At 39.4% G+C, this 16,269-nt stretch overlaps 1 protein-coding gene across 7 annotated transcripts in view; it reads left to right on the top strand.

Annotated features, from left to right (window-relative positions):
• ASCC1 (activating signal cointegrator 1 complex subunit 1) overlaps positions 1 to 16,269 on the top strand; it is a 146,645-nt gene that overhangs the window by 1,051 nt on the left and 129,325 nt on the right. For 5 of the 7 annotated variants that reach the window (XM_072130802.1, XM_072130803.1, XM_072130806.1 and 2 more), the window contains exons 2-5: positions 1,227 to 1,349; positions 1,425 to 1,527; positions 2,128 to 2,225; positions 11,726 to 11,904. In XM_072130802.1, the coding sequence (XP_071986903.1) occupies positions 1,238 to 1,349; positions 1,425 to 1,527; positions 2,128 to 2,225; positions 11,726 to 11,904 (492 nt within the window). In that variant the 5' untranslated portion in view covers positions 1,227 to 1,237. The remainder of the gene's footprint in view (positions 1 to 1,226; positions 1,350 to 1,424; positions 1,528 to 2,127; positions 2,226 to 11,725; positions 11,905 to 16,269) is intronic. The other 2 variants (XM_072130804.1, XM_072130805.1) reach the window with 1 other exon arrangement.

Raw genomic sequence — 16,269 nt, 5'->3', positions numbered from 1 at the left:
GCTGCTTTTTTGACTTATTCCAAAGGCTTGAATCGGGGTCACATGCAGATGCCGGTTTCCCACATGGTGTTTTTGTCACGTTTTTAAATGCATCCAAAGCGCAAGCATATTTGCGTTTTTGGCCAAATTCCCTCCACTTGCGTTTTGGATGCGCTTAAAAACATGACAAAAATGCCACGTGGGAAACCGCCCTCAGGTTACATTGGGGCACATTTACTTACCCAGTCCTGTCGCGATCCCCAAAGTGCGTTTTCTGACAAGGATTACTAAGATTGTGCGCCGGAGTTCACCTTCTTCCTGGTCTATGTGAGTGCATGTCTTGCGACACAATTTGAATTTTGAATCATGCGCTAAGTCAGAATCAGTTGGGTTGACCAACGGCCACGCCCACTGATTTGTGTCGCATGAAAGTCGGCGCGATTGCGGCAAAATCCGATCACCCCTGTTAAATGCGGCACAAATCGGAAATAGTCGGGAAACCCGACGAAAATGCGGTGTGTGCTTTAGCAGCTGCAAGGGAAATGCATTGTAAGATTAATATGTGATCAAGGCTGAAGCCTTTGAAATGTGTCAAAAACGCAGTTATGTGAATGCGGCCTTAGGCAATATGCATTGGAAACTACTTAAATAAGTAGATTTCCATAAAAAAAAAATACTGTAACACAGATTTTTTATATGCAAATCAGCTACCTATGAGAGCCATGTGCTGGGGGCTTAAAGGGGTTGTCCTGCCTTTTCAAATTGATGACCTATGGATTGTGGAGGGGAAGTCGGATGCCAAGCATCCTCATGCTAGTATAACTGCACAGAGGACAGATCCATCTCCATAATGTAGTGTCTATGTACTTAAGCTCTGCATCCTGTAGATGTGGATTTGGAATGGTTCACCTTATGGAGATTCTGTAGGGGATCACCACAAGCTGAGAAAAGTCATATTAATATGCCCCTCATGGCTTGACTGGTGCACATGTAAGTCATCACAAGACAGCACTTGCTAAAGGCTTGCTAATATGGTGATACACTATTCCCATGGGACGTTTTTCAAGTCAGTGACTCTTTACAGGTCATTTGAACTGAGTGTAAAGTTCTCCCAACGTATAGAAAGGACATCAATGTGATCTGTCACCATCCTGGATAACAGTAGTGGTACCCATGCCTGGTATTGTGCCACCGGGCCTCAGCTATACCAGCTACTTGATTAAAGTCACTTTTGTCTTTTCTCTTAGACACGTCAGCAATGGAGGTTTTACGTCCCACCCTGATCAACATCGGAGGTCGTATTTACAGGAAGAACACAATTCAGGAGGCAGCCTATCAGAATGAAGAAGAAGAGGATGATTTTTATAGAGGTATTGTATCACTTTTATTAAATGAAACCACCTAATATTGTTACTTTTAGTATAATTCTCTCTCATGTCTCCCAGCAGAGTCTGTACAGTGTATAGATGAGCCCTGCGATGGCTTCATGATTGAGGAAACTGAGAAGGGTTTTCAGTGTTCCATAAATCTTCCCAGCCAACTTTTTAAGTGAGTATTTAATATTTTTTTTTTATCTGTTTGTTGTCTGTCTCCGTTGTTTTCATACTGAAAATCACAACACACATGTAAACTGAGCGTTAGAGATGCATCAGAGGGAGCGTCATAATATTCAGAACAGGTTTTTATTACCGTATATACTCGAGTATAAGCTGACCCGGGTATAAGCTGAGACCCCTAATTTTACCACAAAAAACTGAGAAAACCTATAGAGTATAATCCGAGGGTGTAGTATACAGCTAGCCAGCCCCCATGTAGTATACAGCCATCCAGCCATATACGGTATGTTACTATAAACTGAGATTGTATTCTCTGACTGCAAGACCAGATCCTAAATTTGTGCAGAACTGTAACACAGATTATTTTAAAGACTCATTCATTAATATTTTCTGCTGGCCAATCATAACCATGTTTAGTTGCTAGAGTTGTCAATCCGCTGCATTGACTGTTCGACTACCAATCGAGCAAGTTCGGGTCACGAGGCTGAACCCAAACGCAATTGTCTGGTTCTCTCATCTCTAGTGACAGTAAAACATTACTGATATATTTGCTCCAGCATTATATTATTATAGGTTCTGGTTTGTCTTCTAGGTATATAATAGGAAAAAAGGGGGAGACCAAGAAAAACCTGGAGTCAGACACTCGCACCTCGATTAGTATTCCTAGACAAGGGATGGAAGGCGACATTGGTGAGATTCTATTTTAGTTCTTACTTTAATTGTTTTGTATTATTTTCTTCAACGCTATTAAGGCAGCTGTACTGTATTCTTGTACTGTAAACATGTAATAGGAGCAGAGCCTTTGTATTACACTCAGTATTCTCAGTTTGATTTCCACTCCTGTTTTGGCTTTAAAATGTGTATGATAGTGATAGATTTCCTTTAAGTTATGCTTTTTTTTCCCCCCAGAAATATAGCTGCCCAAAACTTGAGGAAGCTCAGTTTTTTTTACTGAACCATTGGCTAGGTTTCATAGGAGCCAATAGGGGGGTTGTATCAAACACTAAACATAAAAGAGCATACAAAAATAAAGCAAATTGGTTGTAGTGGCAGGAAACATGCCAGTAAGAACAGGATCCATATTCTCTGGGATCCATATTCTCTGGGATCCATATTGCTGGGGATCCGCTTCTCATGATCAGTAGGGTGCCAGCAGTTGGACCCTCATCAATCAGCTAGTTATCCCCTATCTTGTGCATAGGGGTTTTAACTGAAATACTTTGGACAACCCCTTTTAGGATCTCAGCCATAGTTTACTTTCTCCTGCTCTTCATTGTCTTAGTTGTAAGACAAGTGACTGGAGCATGTTACATTACCTTTTGTCTTGTGTGCACTTAAAAGAAAATGTAAATGCCACCCATCCAGCTTCATGCCAGACTGTATATCATGATCATGCGAAAAATGTGCAGGCTGATAACAACTCCGGCTACCTTCACAGTTTATAACAATATTCGGTGTACTGGTGAATGAGATTTTTGAAAATTTAATTCATTCCTTTAGATAACCTGTAATATACCATATTTGTTTTCTCCTCATTTTTATTGATAAACCATAACTTCTCACTCTACTTGCAGCCATTGCAGCCTGTCCTACTCTCTGACCAGCAGGTGGCGCCACAATATAATAAATAACCTGCTTTTGAGGAAGTTAGGTCACTTGTTCCTTAGCTTTGCTGTTTATGACATGCATAAGCCTTGATTTGTGGATATGCAAACATTTTGCTGATTTAATGAACTTGTGCAACATAATTTAACACACTATATAATTGTAGTTAGCGTTTATAAGTTCTAAAGTCGCAGCTGGAGGATGCATCACATTTGTAGTGCTTTTTATTTAATCTATCATCTCCAAATCTAATACAGGCATTCCCCTACTTAAGAACACCTGACTTACAGACGACCCCTAGTTACAAAAAGACCTCTGGATGTTGGTAATTTACTGTACTTTAGCCCTAGGTTACAATAAACAGATATAACAGTTATCATTGATATGTAAAGGGCTACGAAATTTGATGGAGCTATATAAATAAATATTATTATTATCATAGGTCACTGCAATTAAGCTTTACTGTTAATCCTTATGACAATCCAACAGTTTTAAAATCCGATTGTCACAGAGATCAAAAATAATTTGACTGGGGTTACTATTATAGCAGTTCCGACTTACAAATTCAACTTAAAGGAAACCTACCACTTAAAAGTGGTAGTTTTTGACACAGATACATGGCACCATATTTTCATTAGTATAATAAAGCCATTATGAAAGATTTTAATGTTAAAATAACTTATATCTCGGCGCACCGCACTAGGGCACGGCGCACCATACGCACGCCTGTGCTTGCGCTGGTATCTGAAGTGCTGGAGAGCGGTAACGTCACCGAGCTATCTGGCACACTCGCGCCTGCGCAACTTCGCACGGGGAAACAGGCCATTTCCCCGGCTTTATTATACTAATGAAAATATGTTCCAGCACCAGCTCAGAGTTGTTCTTTTTATTCTGTATTATATAAGGGCACATAACTTTTTTTGATCACTTTTTAGAACATTTGAGGGTATTTGAATAAATGATGGTATATTACGGGAAGTTTTTCGTGATTTTTTTTTTTCCACCGTCTATTATGCCATATATTCCTATGGAGAGGGATGGGTTTAGCGGCCCCTGCTCCTGCTCCTGCCAATGGCAGTGTGAATATAGCCTTCACATTTTTTGCATCCACCTGAGGTATGCTGAAATGTATACTGTACGTTTAAAAATTGATGATAACTAATGAATTTTTTTTTTTTTTTTGGTCATCAGTCTTCTTTTATTTGACATATACGTTGTGTACATCACATCCATTTGCAACCCTTTTTACACTTTGAAAACGTATACGTTTATTTTTTCTATTTCCGCTTCTTCGACCTTCTGAAGCCAATCCCACAACGTCCTTACCAAGTTGGAAAATTTTGAGTTCCATATTTGGGCGTAAAAACATGTGGTGGATTAATGAATACGCTTGAACACGTTCTGCATATGTAATTCTTAGACACCAATGTTAAAAAAAAAAAAATAAATAAATCCGTTTTTCATATGCAAATATGATGCATTTTTCAAGGATGCAAAAACGCAATGAAAATAAAACACAACAAAAACGCCACATGTGCCACTGGTTTCAAACTGCACAGGAGCAGTGCATGTACTTGAGTGATTAGGTGCAGGTGCATGAACCGTTATTATCACACAACTCCTTTTACTCTATGTGATAACAAGGGTTTGTGCACCTGCATATCCATCACGTCTCATGGACAGATCTCTATTCAGTGGAGTAAACGGAGAAACTTCCTATAGCAGGACAGCAAGCAGAGATATAGAAAACCACGAAAAATTGATAATAAAAAAGTATATTGGCAAATTGGATAACTTTTCCTTAAACAATAACAATTATTTTCTGAAAGTGGACAATCCCTTTAAGGATTGTCGAAATTTTTTGTAATTTGGAATGTCGCTTAATATGGTTGTAACTTTTGAACACTTTAACTCGCCAAAATGATTTTTTGTTTCATGACACATTGTACTTCATGTAAATTTTTGTTGATATGTTTTGTGTTTGTTTATGAAATAAACAAAAATTTGCAAATTTCTTTTTCAGAAATTTGTCATTTTCAAAATTTGAAATGATCTGCTTTTGAGACTGATAGTTTTAAAACCCAAATTAGTTACTAACATTTCCCATATCTCAATTCTATGTTTTATCGTTTTTAAGTCCTATTATTCTTATAGGATGTTAGACATCTTACAAATAGAACAGAGTTTATTATTTTTCTATAATTTCTACATTTTATTTAAATGAGTTTGAAATATATCATATTAAATTCCCCCTATGAACTCATTCCCATTTTCGCTCTTCAACCTATTAAAAACTGCTTTTACGAAGAATTTTAACCCTTTGAGCGCCACATAGTAATTAAAACAAAATGGAGATGAAATTTAGAATGGTCAAATTTTGTCGGTAAAACTAAAAATTTTGCCCTAAAATGTACACATTTTCAAAAGATAAAGAGAAAACCCAAATTAAAATTTCATATGCAATTTCCTGAGTACAGAGACCACCCACATGTGGATGTTACTTGTTATATGGGCGCACAGAAAGGCGCAGAAGGGAAGGAGCTTTTACGTTACTGGGGCCATGTGTGGGCATTTGTATAGCGGGATGAGATGTATTTTCCATTGATACCATTTTGGGTTGGTATCCACTTAACAACATTAACTTTTTTAGGGGGTGGAAGAATAGAATATCCGTTATGTAATAGATCTTTTTACTTAATTTTTTTCTTGGTGTTCACCTAATAAACATCTTATTTTTATTCTATGGGTCAGTACGGTTATGGGGGATACCATACTTAGTAAAACGTGGTAAAATGATTTTGCATCGCTGTCTTCCAAGTGGCATAACACATCTATGAAGCTGGTTGATGGTTTGTTTTTTGTGTGACATGTATTACTTTGCAACAGTATCATTCTGGAGTAGATATGTTTTTCTTTGGTTTTTAACAGTTTTTTTTTTAATCGTTCATCTTGTGGAATCAATCATTTATTTTTATTTTACGGATTGTTACAGATGGGGTGATACTATGCGTGTGGGTTTTTTTGTTATGATTTGAGCTTTTTTTACATTATAGGTAATTTTATGTGTTAATTGGGATTTTGGACATTCTTTTCATTCATTTAGTTTGTATTGAATAACATTTTTTTTTAACTTCCACCATGGGATATGAACAAGCAATCAACTGATTGCTTGTTCATGATAATACCCTACAATACTGATGTGTATGCATAGGCTGACACTGTGCCTTTACAATCCCGTCACAGCCTGCACAATTTTTTGTGTTGAAAAACTAGGCTTATACTCGAGTTTATATGGCAAGTGAGATTTTCTCTGTATTCATAGTTTATACGGTTGAAAAAAGACACTTGTCCATCAAGTTCAACCAAGGAAGGGAAGGGATTGGATGAGGAAGGGATTTAGGGGAAACAATTCTATATAACATAACCATCAATGTTATTTAGGTGTAAAAAGGCATCTAGACCCTTCTTAAAGCTCTCTGCTGTCCCTGCTGTGACCAGCGCCTGAGGCAGGCTATTCCACAGAGTGACAGTTCTTATAGTAAAAAAGCCCTGTCGCCTCCGGTGATTAAACCTTGTTTTCTCCAGACGGAGACAGTGCCCCCTCGTCTTTTGATTTGATCTAATCTGAAACAACTTTCCACCATATTTTTTATATGGACCATTCATATATTTAAATAAATTAATCATGTCCCCTCGTAGTCGTCTCTTTTCCAGACTAAATAAATCTAGTTGATTTAATCTTTCCTCATAACCAAGACCCTCCATACCCCTTATCATTTTTGTGGCTCTACGTTGAACCCTCTCCAGCTCCAGGGCATCCTTTTTATGGACCGGTGCCCAGAACTGGACAGCATATTCCAGGTGAGGCCGAACCAGTGCCTTGTACAGGGGTAATATTACATCCCTATCACGAGAGTCCATACCACTTTTGATACACGACAAGATCCTACTAGCTTTAGAGGCAGCTGTTTTTCTTCAGTAAAAAAAACTATATAAATGAGGTATCACCTTAATCGTAGTGATCGATAGAACAAAGACAATGTTATTTTTATGGCACAGTGTACGACCTCCCAAACATTTTTTTTTTCCTACATACATTTAAGAGTTAATAAAATCTCATCAATGAGCTAATGACCAACTAAAATGAAGTATTTGTAAAGTGCATCTAATGTTGCATAAAATAAGCTTTTATAAGATTGTATAGCCAATAAAAAGTGACAATGCATAATCTGCTCTGAATGGCACAGCTCCCCCCTCAATGGCCTGGCGTGTGCCCATACAGCAGGTTTACCACCACATATGGGGCATTGTTACGCTCTGGAGAAACTCAGGTATCAAATTTTTTGGAGCGATTTGGTATTTTATCCACTGAGAATTTGTACATTTTTTTGAAAAACACATTCATTTAGCCAAAAAAATGTTAATTTCAAAATTGCATCCTATTAAAAGGTTAACAAACTTCATGAAAGTTGTTTTACATACGTTATGGGGGTGTAGTTTCTATACTGGGGTCATTTATGGGGTTTTACTTTTATTTAGGCTTCTTAAAGTGACTTGAAATCTGAGCAGGTCCCGCAAAAGCATGATTTTGTGTTTTTTATGAAAATGTGAGAAATCGCACCTAAATTCAAAGCCCCATAACAACAAAAATGAGAAAATGCAATAACAACAAAAATGAGAAAATGCATAAAAAACCATGGAGACCTAAAGCAGACATTCGGTTAATGTTAGTTATCAAGTTTTTTGCTGTTATGACTATGTATGGAAGAAGTAAAACATTTTCATTTTCAAAAATCGAAACTTTTTCCAAATATCCATTTTTTTTTCATAAAAACATGCAGCACATACCAACAAAATGTTTAAACTAACATGAAGTACTAAATGTAACGAGAAAACAATTTCAAAATCACTTGGATATGTTGAAGTGTTCCAAAATAATAACCACAGGGCAGATTTTAAAAAATGGGCCGTGTCAGGAAGGTGAAAAGTGGCTTTGGCATTAGGGGTTAACAAAAATACAGCTGTTCAGAGATATAATTCCAGTATCGATCACTCCTTTTTTTTACAAATTTGGTTGTCGCTGGATCTGACCAAAAAGCTCCTGACTATGGTCGGATTCTTCTCATGGATAGCTTTACTTATCTGCATGGCTGCATTGCTCTCTGCCTCCTGCCCCTCCCCTCTGCATTACAAGACCAGCTCAGTCACAGGCACTTCCTGCCAGCAAGCAGCAGTCTGCATAGTCTTGCTCTGCAAGTCACAGACAGATAAGGTCTTTATAGAAGAGCTGTCTTTGTGTTTTACTTATTAGATGAGTTAACAGAGCTGTAGTGTAATTGTGTTTTATACCCATCTCATGGATCTCATCTCTGATCTGTCTCATCTCTCTTTTTCTGTGTCAGGTACTAAAATGTTCAGAAGCAAAATAAAAGTGTATATAAACCTGTAGCCTTATAATCTAAGCACATTATCGGCACACAGCTTGTCATAGCACAGAGGCATCATGGTTCTGACACTGACCCGTCTAGCGAGTGATCGGACCAAAAACAGCAATAAAACAAAGTAAAATGGCAAAGTAACTATTTATAAATAATCTTGATTGTATAAACATCACTAGGAGATTAAAATTTGATAACTTTCTTTCATGGAAAAACTCCTTTAAGGGTAGGCCATTAATATTAATGCCTCTGACATTGGCAGATTTATGCACATATTATCTTTTGGTGGCTGTAGATGAGTCCAATGACATTCTGTTACATAAAAAGCAATTAAAACTACTTTTCAATTTATGACTAGTAATATTTTATGCGATCGGTTGCATCTCTGAAACTAGAAGAAATTGTTTAAATTTAGATAAAGCTGTAAAAATGTACAACGCAAGCAAAAATGTTGCATATTTAATCACAGGGGGAAAGAAATGATTCAATTAGGAAGCAATCTCCCTTCTACTATTGTTTGTAATAAATGATTCAGGGGGGCTTATTATTCCAGCAATTGCAGTGCAGCGTGAACGATCAGAGTTACAGAAAGTTTCCTTGGATTTGTTTTAATCCTGTTGTAGACAAGTCACACATTGTCCACTTCTGGTGAATGACACCCCTTTAAAAAATAAATCTTGTGTTTTACAAAGTAACAAAATTTCTTGTGTCAGCAGTTAAATAATAATTTGGTTCTTACCTTCTGCCTAATTAGACATTAATTACCATGGTATAATTTGCATACTTATTTCAATGAACATAATGGGGCTTATTTACTAAGGGTCCCGGGGCGGCATTTCCGTAAGGTTTTCCGAGGTTTTCAGGGATTGCGGTGCTGGGACAAGCATTTAGAAGGGGATTGTGACTCACACTATCAGATTTCGGCGGTGGATTTCAAGCAACAGAAATCGGGGATGGGCGGGGGGGCTTACCGTTAGACGATACAACAGATTCCGACTGAGCGCGGGATTTAACATTTAAATTGTGTCGCAAGACAATGCACTTACATGCACCAGGAAGAAGATGGTGAACTCCGTCTGATCTGATCAGGGAAGCGGCACATGCAGGAAATCTATTAATGCAGGATCTCTATGAATCGCGGCAGAGACCATGAATGTCGGTCAACGCACAGTAGGGATCGCGACAGGACTGGGTAAGTAAATGTGCCCCATTGTTCAATAGATTTGTAAGGGAAAGTTATGCCTTGTTATGTGTTATATAGTTGTGTTAAAGAAGTGGTGTGTTTGTAAATATATATGTAAATATATATATAATATATATAATGCATAAAGGAATTTTATGTTGTTATTGTTATGATGTTTGTTTTATTGATCACTATACGAATACTGTTCAAAAAAGGGTACCTCCATCTGTCTGTGTACACACTCAGCCAATATGCTGTATATGTTTCTTGCTGTATACATTGACCTTATACATAAATCAAGATGTGATTGTCTCCAGTGTATGGAAGCCGTAATTCAACTTTGTTAAAACATGAGAACTAGGGATGGCTGCATCATCCTGGGCAGCGAAAACTCACATCTAGTATTAATTGGAGGGAGGTACAAAGTGTATTAGAGGGTCTGGACTTCTAAGTGGGGATTGGATCCTGAAAATAAGCAAAAGTTTTAACATACAATAATAACATACGTTTAATAATCTGTTTTCCTTCTCAGCCCTGTTCAACTTTACATCGTAGACATGAAACACTGGGGGTAGAAATAAAAAAATTCTGTGTCTGGGACTTGTACTGTTTTTTATGTGCACTCGCTGAAAGCAAGTAGTGGGAGCAGGCGGTCTGTGACCTTACACATTAAAAGCCGCGTGGGAGGCCATGGGTTTATTTCTTGCCAGCACAAAATATATATGGATTAGTGAATACTCTCCCTGTGTTCCCTTGGCTTCCCAGCTTTCCTAGCTTTCCTGTGGCTAGTCCGGCTTCCACCCACACTCCACAGGCATGTTTGGAATAATTGGCTCTCTGGTCTATGTGCTGTGTATTTGTGCTATGTACATAACAGGTGGTGAATAATGCATAGAACTGTCACGCGTTCATTCTGACATTTACCTTGTCACCATGCGGATATGAAATCCCTGTAGTCCTATATAAAATTCATACTTCACAATATAGTATCTCCATGTTCTCCCCTTATGTATACATCCCTGAATGGCCATATGTTCTTGTACCTCTGTGGCTGCCCTATGTTCAGGTACCATAGACAATAGAGCACAGTCTCTTCTCAACCTTGCAGAACAACCTAACAAATGTGTGATTTCTCCAGTTCTTTATTTCTGCGCTGTATGAATCCGTATATTTGTGAAGATTTTCATCTGTATGTGCACATACGTTACCATATTTGGCAAATGATGGATGGCTGACTATTGGCTGACAGAATGCACCTCCCAATGTTTCTGGATACCGTACGCCTATACGGGAGCACAACCATATGCAGTACGTATGCCGCCCATATTTTATATGTTCCCGTAGACTTCTATGGGCCATACGGAATGGAAATACTGGAGAAAATAGGAATTGCTCTATATTTTTATATGACTCACTTATGGTATGGTACGGACAATACGGCCATGTAAATGGATGGCAGTACAGGCGGTCCCCCGACTTAAAGATGAGCCCTACTATAAGCCGCTCTAACAGTTATTACAGGTATCTGCATTTAAGCGTTATAGTTAATGTTGGATCTTATGACAATCCAACATTTTTAAAATCCAATTGTCACAGAGACAAAAAAAAAATTGTCTGGTGTTACAATTATAAAATATACAGTTCTGACTTGCATACAAATTCAACTTAAGAACAAACCTACGTAACCCAGGGACTGCCTGTACTGCCCTTTTAAATGAATGGGGCCTTATGCTATCTGTATAAACCTCAGTTTTCATACGTTCGTGTGAAAGGAACATACATAAGCATATGCTGCAATCTTCTTGGTATAAATCTATTTTGCCCACACACAGGTTTATCTACCCTAAACAATAATTTGCTTGCCATGTTCATCGTGGATAGAACTAAGCCACAGTTTATAAGATGCACTGTAAGTACACGTACACCGGTCTGAGATATTTCTGACACCGATTATTTTATTTCAGTAATTACAGGACAGAATCGCAATGGAGTTATTTCCGCAAGGACTCGCATTGAACTGTTAGCGGAGACATTTAGAAAGAAGCAGCCTTTCACCCATTTCTTGTCCTTTGCTCTCAACTATCCAGAGATTCAGGAAAGGTTCTTACAGTTCAAAGAAGAAGTCTTGTCCAAATGCTCCAAGGTAGGAGAGCAAATCACCCTTACTACTAACTCTCCTCTGAATGTGAAGCTTCTCTTTCATCGTCACATCTTATTGTCATAAGTCTACAATTCCTCAGCATAGACTGTACTCAGGACTTGTGACTTATTCATCTGCAGTGCTGGATATATAATATATTGGGATGATTGAGCTGCAGAACCCCCTGTATACAGTGTTATTTAGTGCAATGGATAGCTGATCAATATATCATTGCTGGGATTTTTCCTTCTTCCCATGCATAGTTACAGTGGGGCGAGTCTCATTGCATTGCACCACACGGGTCATGGTGAACTGTCCATTTTAAGCCTATTTTTAAAAAACTCCTCCTTTAATCAAGACTTGCAGAAATATTTCAATGAACAGATGACAAGGTATCGTCAATTCGCATTACCGTATTTATATATGAACTTATACAGAAATGTACTACACACAAGATGTACTGTACATTTACCAGTGTTAATTAGCTCCATCCCCAGAAATTTCCTGCACCTTCCCACACAGTATACAGGGTTCCTAGCTCCTGAAGTGCCCTGGCACCACAACTAACATTGTGCCCATCCTGCCCTCCCCTAGCACGGAGAGACCGGAGCTGCCATAGTACCGACCACGAGGCAATCATCATCATCAAACAATCCCCCATACCTGATAGCCGTGTAACAGGGGAAAGAGAATAACACCCTGGCTGAGGAGGGAAGGAGGGGCAGAGGGAGACCGCTTAACCCTTGTTGCATCACCCTGCATTAACCCCCAGCAGCCCATACCTCTGAGATCGGAGCGCTCTGACATGCTGAAGACAAGTTTCCCGGGAAGTGTAGCTGGCTTGAACACTGTGCACAGGTCTGCCACCTGCTGGTCATTTTTAGGTACTGCATTTGATCCTGCGCCTTATACTCCAGTGCGCCTTATATATGAACCTAGATGTCTTAGCAGGCATTTATTAGAGGTGCGCCTTATAGTCCAGTGCGCCTTATAGGCCCAAAAATACGGTAGTTTGTGGAGTTTATATAGGCATTTGTGGTAAGAGGTGTCAGGATTTACATTTTCCCTGCAGTGGCTTCTACAAGGAAACTATAAAATGAAAGGTAACCTTTGCAACGGACAGCCAGAACACAAAATACGACTTAATAGTGAAGTCGCTATTCACCATTCTAAATCACAAATCCTGTTCCCTATGAGTGAGTTTGTACCAATAACAACCCTTGGGGTTTCTGGGGGTAGTAGGTTCTGCCTCCTTTCAAAGTCCTAGGCCACTTATGGTCACTTATGGTTTATGGAGGCCGACACCGTCACTGGATTTCATGAGTGGAAAGTACTGAGCAAACGCCCTGGTGTCAAGACACAGTGCTCAGCTACTGTTCCGATGAGTATCACACATTCTCATTAGCAGGGGTGAATAAGGATTGTATAAGGATACCATATATGAATATTTTTTTCTTACGTTTTACTAAATTTGCCAAATACAAAAGTGGGGAAAAATCTATCATTTTTGCATTGCTGTCTTTAAGTGGCATAACATTCTAAATTTTTTGGCTACGGAGCTGGTTGATGGATTGCTTTTTGCGGGACATGTTGTACTTGTAATACTGCAACAGTATTATTCTGGAGTACATGTGTTTGTTTAGTTTTTATTGCATTTTTTGTGGAATTCAATAAGTAAAAATCATAATTTTTGGTGGGTTTTTAACAGTTTCTTTTGACGGCGTTCATCGTGTGGGTTCAACAATTATTTACTTTTATTCTACGGGTTGTTAGGGATGCGGTGATACTAAATATGTGAGGTTTTTGTTATGATTTAGACTTTTTGCATTATACGTCTCTATATTGTCGGGCTTGAGGGGCATTTTTATTGTTTTATTACTTTATTTTTTTATGAAAACATTTTTTTTTTAACTTTTTTTTACTATTTCCACCATGGGACATGAACAAGCAGTCATGTGATTGCTTGTTCAAGACAATATTCTGCAATACTGAACGGCGCCCCCTGAAGACGGCACAGGGGGGCGGCGATTGTTGGGGAAAGACCCCTGAAAGGAAGGTTAAATGCCACGGTTGGGCTGACCGCAGCATTTAACGGGCTAAACAGGCGGTGTCGCCTATTAGTTACAGCCGGCTGCCTATGTTTCCCGATGCCGGTTCAGCGCCAAGAGGTTTATTTAAATAAAAGCGAATAGTAGACAAGCCTGGGAAGGTCAAGAATAAGACACATCTCCTGATTCGATTTATAGCACTAGCGACTAGAATCCATATAGCAGCAAAATGGAAATTACCGGAGCTGTCCTTTACAGCAGTAAAAAACAGGATTAACCTATTGATGCTGTTTGATAGGATAGTGCCGACCAGGACGGATACCTTTGCACTATTCAAAGGAATATGGGCACCTTGGATTACCTCGCAGAGATCTCCCACGCTTGAGAGAGCTCTAACATTATCTCCATAACGGTCCTTTTTGAGGTAAAGTGAACCTTCACCACCTATAATTACAACAATGACTAGTGCAATACCAATGCTACTGCACATTTTCACATACACCTCTTCCCCCTTTGGAACTCCCCCCTATTCCCTTGTTTTCTTATCTTTTATGTCCCTTTTGTTTCACTGTTTATTATGATGCTCTAATTGCCTATGTACCCAACAAAACTGACTTATAATGAATTTGTGTTTAATGTGTTTAATGCACTTTTTTGTTTTCAACTTTGTTGAAACTAAAAAAAAGTGAATAGTTCAGGAGATAAGTCAAACTTGCAATATAATTTATTAAGAAAAACCTACTTCTTCTCTTTGTGTTTTTATAAACTTTCTTAAGTCTGTGCAAAGCATACTATTTCTATGGATTTTTTTCCACTTTCTCATGACGGCACCACCAGATCCGCCCACAGGGACAGGAAACCTGAGCATAAAAAGAGACGACTCCTCTCCTGCTTCAGTTGGTTTCCTGTCCCTGAGCCTGCCGTGATGAGGGATAAACATGTATATTTCTGCGGTGTCCCACACCTGTGTAGGAAAGTGTGGGACATTATGAGTATAGGCCTCTGGTTGGAGGACTGGTGTACCTGGACCTGTCCCTAGAGATCAACCCATCTCCATCATCCAGGCTTGCACTCGGCAGGCGAAAAAAATTAGAATTTCTCCTCTTATAGTTTTTGTTTCGTACAATTGGGCAAAGATAAAACAAACCGTATAAATGAGATCTCACCATAATTGTAGTGAACCACAGAATAAAAATAACAAATTTTTATGTTACGGTGAGCGGACAAAAAAGTATTAAAATTCCAAAAACAAAAAGGATTTTCTTTGTGTCTACCTTCGAATAGTTAATATACTGTATATACTCAAGTAACTCAGCTTATACTCGAGTGAAGAATAAAACAAAATGTGTACTCACCTTCCGACGCACCCCTGGCAGGTCCTCTTCTATCCATCTCGGCTCCAGCATCGGCTCCGTGTCCTGGTGGTCCGTCGCAGTCATCGTGACATTGTTATTGGCATTATGCTGGGGGAGGGCTGCAGGCTATATACTAGGGGGAGGGCTGCAGGCTATATACTACAGGGGGCTGGGAGGCTATATACTACAGGGGGCTGGGAGGCTATATACCACAGGGGGCTGGGAGGCTATATACCACAGGGGGCTGGGAGGCTATATACCACAGGGGGCTGGGAGGCTATATACCACAGGGGGCTGGGAGGCTATATACCACAGGGGGCTGGGAGGCTATATACCACAGGGGGCTGGGAGGCTATATACCACAGGGGGCTGGGAGGCTATATACCACAGGGGGCTGGGAGGCTATATACCACAGGGGGCTGGGAGGCTATATACCACAGGGGGCTGGGTGATCTCACCATAATTGTAGTGAACCATAGTATAAAAAAAACATTTTATGTTACGGTGAGCGGACAAAAAAGTATTAAAATTCCAAAAACAAAAAGGATTTTCTTTGTGTCTACCTTCGAATAGTTAATATACTGTATATACTCGAGTAACTCAGCTTATACTCGAGTGAAGAATAAAACAAAATGTGTACTCACCTTCCGACGCACCCCTGGCAGGTCCTCTTCTATCCATCTCGGCTCCAGCATCGGCTCCGTGTCCTGGTGGTCCGTCGCAGTCATCGTGACATAATTGTTACAGGCATTATGCTGGGGGAGGGCTGCAGGCAATATGCTGGGGGAGGGCTGCAGGCAATATGCTGGGGGGGCTGCAGGCTATATACTAGGGGGAGGGCTGCAGGCTATATACTACCAGGGCTGGCAGGCTATACACTACAGGGGTCTGGGAGGCTATATATTAATGGGGCCTGGGAGGCTATATATTACAGGGGGATGGGAGGCTATATATTACAGGGGGCT

Source organism: Engystomops pustulosus, chromosome 11 (genome assembly GCF_040894005.1).
Source record: "Engystomops pustulosus chromosome 11, aEngPut4.maternal, whole genome shotgun sequence".
Lineage (NCBI taxonomy): Eukaryota > Metazoa > Chordata > Amphibia > Anura > Leptodactylidae > Engystomops > Engystomops pustulosus.
Note: the sequence above shows the minus strand (reverse complement) of the source record. Positions and strands in the feature narration are given on the sequence as shown.